We start from the raw sequence: 6,493 nt of genomic DNA, 5'->3' as shown, positions 1-6,493 counted from the left end.
CAGTGCCTGTCTAATGGGAGAAAAACATTGTATGACCACGGGAGAGACCAGATATTTGGAAGGCCATTCACTGGACTACTTACCTACACGTGTGCCCTTCAGTTCACCCCATCTTTAGGAGGATTTTAATGGAAAGATACCAAGGCAGATTTTAGAAAATTAGATTATTAGGCAACTCTGTGCAGCTGCCCAATTCCTAATCTCCTCATGACAGCTCAGAAATGAGGAACCTTTTATCATCTGTCATTCCTTCTAAATCCCATGCGCCCTTTGCCATTTACACCAACTGACTTAAAGACTCACGTGTCTCCTTGGAAACCTGAGCTTTTACTACCATCATCCTAATGTCTGGATGTGAAACCGTAGGAGCATTACTGTGTGTTTTAGTACTTCAGCGTAAGTGTGTTGACTTACATTTAAATGAGTGTGGCTGATAAGTTTCACCCTTTAATTAAACAAGACTGCCTGGGCTGGTTGTTGAAGCCATTAAACCAACAACTGGAGTCAGGAAACCAGATAAGAAACCTTTCATGCTATCTGTGCTAAACTGATCAGCCTCTGTGGGACGTTTGTGAGGATTAGGTGGAGATTTCTTTTAACATGTGTGATATAAATAATAAAAGAGGAGTTGGCAGATGAGAGGATGCAAAGTCAATTTAGTTCTGATGCTAAACTCAGCTAGTGGACAGTAATGTTGTTAATTAACTGAAATGTAATCGCAAAACTTCTATTATATTGAATAATTTTATTATATAAGATAGATATGGACAATTCTAATTGATGACCAAAATGAAGAAATTTAAATAAAAATGAAACAATTATAAGCAATAGGAAATGTAAAAAGATTGGTTTTATTTCTCAGGCGGATACAATTAAATGACAAAAATGTCCATGAAATTGGTAAATGCAGACACATGCTATGATAAACTTTAATTAGAGCATAAATATTTACAAATTAAGTGTATGTGGAATAATTGTATTATACATGCTTTCAAACAATGCACCATTTTGTACAGTTTTTGGTTCAACCATTGTAAATTCTTTAAAAAAACAACACATGCAGTGCACACATGCAGTCCAGTTTAATTGCCGCCTCTCCATGATGACTAAGGGTGTTGTGCTAAAAGAGCAGGCGAGATCTTTGCAAACCGGTATGAAAGCTTTCCCCACAGCTCGATGGGTTTCCCAACAGTTCTCATTGTGCCTGGGGGAACTTTGCTACACCAGGGTCATGACCTTCATGGTGGCAGGCTGGAACCGGCGGATCTTCTTCTTCAGAGCTCGGGAGGCTTTGATGCGGCAGGCTGGGGGCTCAGGGCGTGGGAGCTGCTGGAGGGGCTGTCCAGCAGCAGTGGGCCCCATAGCAGTCTCAGCCCAAACCAGACCTCTCTCGTCCTCCTGGTCCCCCTCTTCCAGGGACAGGCTGCTGTCAGAGTCCGAGATGGACCGGAAGCTCTGGCTGTACTCGCTATCTCCAAAGCGGTTGGTGGTGTTGTCACTCATCTCCCCCTCGCTACTCTCGGCTATGGTGGAGTGAAACAGTGAGGCGCACTCGGCCGAGTACTCCGACTCGCATCTGGGTGGGTACTGGCTGGACATGTGGTAGGGGGCTGGAGGGTATCTGGCATTAAGATTGTTGAAGAAAGAGTTAGAGGACAAGGAGGTTTGGAATGAGCGAGTTGGTCCTCCTATCCACTGGCCTGGCTTGGCACTGATACTGCGGACCATCTGAAGACCATGGGGCTCTTTGGACCTGTGACGCTGAGCACACGAGGCCTGGAACATCTCCACATCAGAAGGCCATTGCCTCCTCTTCCTCTGCTCTACTGGCTGCTCGTACTCCAAGCACTGCAGCCTGCGGCTTTTGCTGGACTTCGAAACAGCAGGAATGGCAGTTGGCTTCGGATGGACCCTGTGGGGGTAAACTTGTCCTGGGCCACAGAGACTGGAGTCTGAACCTGAGCCTTGTCTGCGCTCCTCTGAATGACAGGAGGTACATTTCTGGATCACCTTCCCTTTTCCTAGCCTTCTCTGTTCCCCTTTGGCTCCTCCACTGGCCTCTCTGGCCCTTTCATTAGACGAGTAGCCATGTTGCTGCCTCAGTGCTCGAGGCTTCTCACTGCTTTTTCTTCTAAGTTTAACAGCTTTGGTTTTACGGTCTGCTTGCCTCACCTTGACCCTCTGAGATCCAGCAGGGACAAATTGGGCATGGACAAACTCAGGGGAAGCTGAGTGAACAGCGTGGACCTCATAGCCTTGACACTCCTCTGCACTGGAGCTGTGGGTGATTGCAGATCTTTGCCTATGGCCCTTCCTCTCTTGTGGCATTGATTCTGGATTTTCTCCACATCTCTGCTCTGAATTGCTTCTTGCTACACTACCATATTCTCCTTGGGGTTTGTCATTCTTCTTCAGGGTTGAAGTGGTAGGCTCATCAGAGCTGTACTCCCTCATGGCAGCAGGGTAGGAGTATCGGTATGAAACAGACGGGGCTCTTTCTGACTCTTTGTGGTTTGTGTTATCTTCTAGCTCTTGTCTGGAGTATGTCATGCAGTATCTCTTCTGGTCACTATCTACTGGGATGCTGATTGTGGTTTGGGCTGGAAGAGGTTGCGGCATAGACATCTGTTTCTGTGACACTTCAGGAAACACAGTAGTTACAACTTCAATGGGCTTCCGTCGATGGTCAGAGTGCCACGTCTCTGTATCCGTTTCACTCTGGATTTTGCTCAAGCTGCGCAGGAGGAGCTTGTCAATGTAACCCAAGGTCTTTGTTTCATAACCCGTGTGTGCCCTCTGCAGGGTGTCAGAGCCATTCATCGGGGGCCCTTGGCCCTCAAGAGGTCCAGATGTGGTTGGGTCGCCTCCATGGGAAAAGATTGGGCTCTGGAGAGCCACAGCATGCAGGGGACTGGGGTAGTGGTACACCTCAGCCCCACTGCGGGACACCAAGTTGCTCTGGAACTTGGCTTCCACTTGGCTTGGCACTGTGGATGTCTTCAGGTTTGGGCACATCAAGGGTTTCTTTGAATCCACAGATTTGTAGTAGCCTAGCCCTTGAGCCATCATCTTATCAAGATCACCTGAAAAGTAACAAATGAATGCCAATTAATCTTTCAATCCCTCCTCCACTGGAAAAATGACATGTTATTATGTAGCCAACAACATATTGAGTTGCTTAGGAACAACATATACATGGTTCACATTGCTACATGGGAAACCATCTTAAAGGTAAAATATCATGCTTATTTACAGAAACTTCTTTCATGGTGTCGTGTCCAAAAAACCCTTTATATCTCCCACAAACCCATTGTTCAAAATCCTCTTTTCAGCCTCTGTCTGAAACGCTCCATTTTAGAAGCCCCGCCCTTTTAAAAAAACAGTCTTCTCTGATTGGCTAACAATCTAACTGCTAGTAAATTCAGGGGGGTCTGGGGGTGTGCTTATCATAGGTGAAGGTAGGCCTTAGTTAGGTTGGGATTTTGGAGAGGCGTTTCTTATCCCCTTATGACAGATTTCCATAAAGGCAGAGGTGGAGGAAAATATTTAAGGGTATTCTTTCTCATACTTCAGGAGTCTCTAGTCACACGGAGACCCATATTAATGTTGAAAAACATTAAAAAGAGCATTGTGCACAACAGGTGACCTTTAGATTAGAGATTAAGAGATTTGGTTACCTGTTGACACAGGTCTTGGCCGTGCCTGTTCAGTTCCAGTGGTGCTTGCTCTGATCCTGCTGCTGCCCAGATGGAGGCCTGTAGCCCGCGGAGGGTTTGGCTGGGTTGAGCTCTCATCAGCAGAACGCCGACGGCATACATCAACTTGTGATAGAGGGTTTATGTGGGAATTAGCAGGGCTTGTGGGAAGGAGAAGAAGGCTTGTCTGGGAAGATGACAGACACTCGCTGTACACAGATGTGCAGGAGTTGGACAACGAGCATGAGCCGCCATCGCTGAGCTCATAGAAACCTGGAAGACAGTAACGTTTATGCACATGAGTATTTTTCTCAGTAATCAACACCATGTGATGGTAGCTTGGGTGGATGTTTAATTACTTGCTATAAAGTAAACAACCGTAGGGCTTTGTGTGTGAGTGTGCGCATACACACCTGAACTTGGCCTGCTGTCACTCTCCAGCTGCTCTGTGGAGGCCTTGCTCACGTCCAGCTTCAGCTCACTGATCTGTTGATCCAGCTGCTGCAAGTGAGTTTTCAGGCCTACATCCTGTTTTCGAAGGCGAGACTGTAAAAAAAGACAACACAAACATTTAGCCAACCCCCGAAAGATCTGTGTGGTACAACCTAAACCAGAGGGCAAGTCGTTTTAGATTCTTCTCAGCAAAGGAGGATGTTCAAAAGTGGAATGTTATACAATGACGCTCCTAGTCGTCTGGCACATACCCTCATACAAATACACAGAAATTCTCTGTACATGCGTAATAAATGGAAAATTAAGAAAAGTTGAGATGAAGGTTAGCGCTGCCCTAATTTTATTAAGATGAGGTCAGTTTGTCAGATAAAAGATACTCTAATGTACGGCCCTCAGGAGAACAAAGGCGGCTCAGCTGTGGCTGATGATTAACCCCAGCAGGACATGGGGGAGTATGGAAGAAGCAGTGGTGGGTAACTCATTTCTCCCCCACAGCGAGGGCCTGGCCATTGTGTAAACTACTAGAGGAGGTAAAGCTTGGGGGTTGGGGAGAAGGACTGTTTGCTTTGCAGTTAGAGGCTGAGCATTTACTGTAACAGTTGTTCTGAAAATAAGGAATGGGAATCTGAAATACCTGAAAAATGCACAAATTACAAATTCAGTTTAATTAATGTTACATTTCCTTGGAAGATCACATTAGTTGTGTTGACTTCTACTATGGCAAAAGAGAGATTGTGGAAAGAGTTTTCTGGTGCATCAAGTTAAATATAGTCTCTTGGTGTGTTTTTTTTTAATTATTTGTGATGAGTCTGCAGACTGTAGTGGCAGTCGTTTGCATGAAAGTGCACTTTATGACGTCCCAGTACTTTACAGCGTAACCTTCGATCTATTAGCCCAGTTCTGCCAAAAAGTCAGGAATAGTATAGCTTAATCCCTGCACTCCCTGTACACTGTTGTAACAGCAGAGTGTATGGAAAAAGCTTGTCATGGAAAACTCTGCACAGCCAATTGTCTCCAACACTCAGGGGCCCCGTAATCACTGAGGCTCTCCCCGAGTGTCATTCCCAGCAAAATACCCACCTTAAAATCACCACAATTTTCTTTTATTTCCTGGCATTAGTAGTTAATGATTGAGGTTTGGCCCCCTGCGGTTTACACATGCACGGTGTGCGCGCATGCACACAACTCCTCATGGTCCTGCGGTGAACCTTGATTTATGACACCCTATCCTACTTCCTACCCCCAGCTGAGCGCATGAAAGTGTGTCTGGTAATAAAGATGGAATGCACATGAGAATCAGCTGACGGCGAGATTCAAACGGAAGACTTTATCCCAAAGACAATTAAACTGTCCCATTATTTGAAGTAATGTAACCCCAGTGTGCATCATTATAAACAAGGGCTATAATTTAATAACAAATGCCAATATGATGGTGAACCCAAACTACTGCTCACCCAGACGATGTCCCTTCAGAGGAATTTTAATTAGTTTAGTTAGGTCAGTTTTATGGCCTCTTTAATGAAATGACTTCCTACCAGCTGTTGCTTGAGGGCTGTCAGGGTCGCCTCCAGCCGCTGCTCCTCTACCCCCATCATCATCTTGGCACCCTCCGGGTCCGGGTGGACAGAAGTGACCGGCTCCTCTGCGTCCAGCCTCAGCGCCCAGCTCACCATGTCGCCCTGTCTGTCCCTCAGCAGATGCAGCTCCTGCAGCCCGGCCAGAGCCGCCTGGAGCCTCTCCCCGACCCGGCTGCGGTCCACCCCTACAGCCGCTGCAGCACTCATCATCCCCGCGCAAGACCCTTTCCTGCTCAGCATGCTGGAGAGCGGCGTCCGTGCATATATCCAGAAAACAAAATGCTGAATGAAAAAAAACTTCTCTATCAGATATTGCGCTCCTCGCAGGATTGTAACTGCGTCGCTGCTGGTGTTGTCGCTGCTGCTGCTGCTGTTGACCTGTTTGGTTTTTAAACTACCTGTTAGAATAAATCTTGAGGCTCAGAGGAGAGACCGCGCTCCTCCCACCGACCAAATGGCCCTCCTCCCTATTGGCTGGCCACTGGAGTCCCAATAAACATCTGGTACTAATCCTCCCCATTCAAGCAAAGTCCTCGCTGAGGCTGCCCAGGCATGTACTAAGTTCATCTGCATAATAGCCCATGGTATGATGAGCATATTAGTATGCTATTACACTGTTCTTTTGTTGCTGATCCTCTATTCAATAATAGACCAACCAGTGAGATGTGATCAACTTTGTGAAAATGCGAAATTAAATGGCTGGTTATATGGCATGTCCTCTCATCTTCATGAGGCAACCACCCACCAACTCCAAAAAACCTTTTAATC

At 46.4% G+C, this 6,493-nt stretch overlaps 1 protein-coding gene across 1 annotated transcript; it reads right to left on the bottom strand.

Annotated features, from left to right (window-relative positions):
• Positions 1–867: 867 nt before the first annotated feature.
• On the bottom strand, positions 868–5,998 carry dact2 (dishevelled-binding antagonist of beta-catenin 2). The gene is made up of 4 exons (XM_080036929.1): positions 5,684–5,998; positions 4,109–4,241; positions 3,678–3,968; positions 868–3,083 (listed from the first exon to the last, which is right to left on the bottom strand). The coding sequence occupies exons 1-4, from the start codon at positions 5,963–5,965 to the stop codon at positions 1,219–1,221; spliced, it is 2,571 nt and encodes an 856-aa protein (XP_079893055.1). The 5' UTR covers positions 5,966–5,998; the 3' UTR covers positions 868–1,218.
• Between the last annotated feature and the right edge of the window lie 495 nt (positions 5,999–6,493).

The sequence above is a fragment of the Ammodytes marinus genome, assembly GCF_949987685.1.
Source record: "Ammodytes marinus genome assembly, chromosome: 11".
NCBI classification, from domain to species: Eukaryota; Metazoa; Chordata; class Actinopteri; order Uranoscopiformes; family Ammodytidae; genus Ammodytes; species Ammodytes marinus.
This window is presented reverse-complemented; position numbering and strand designations above follow the sequence as displayed.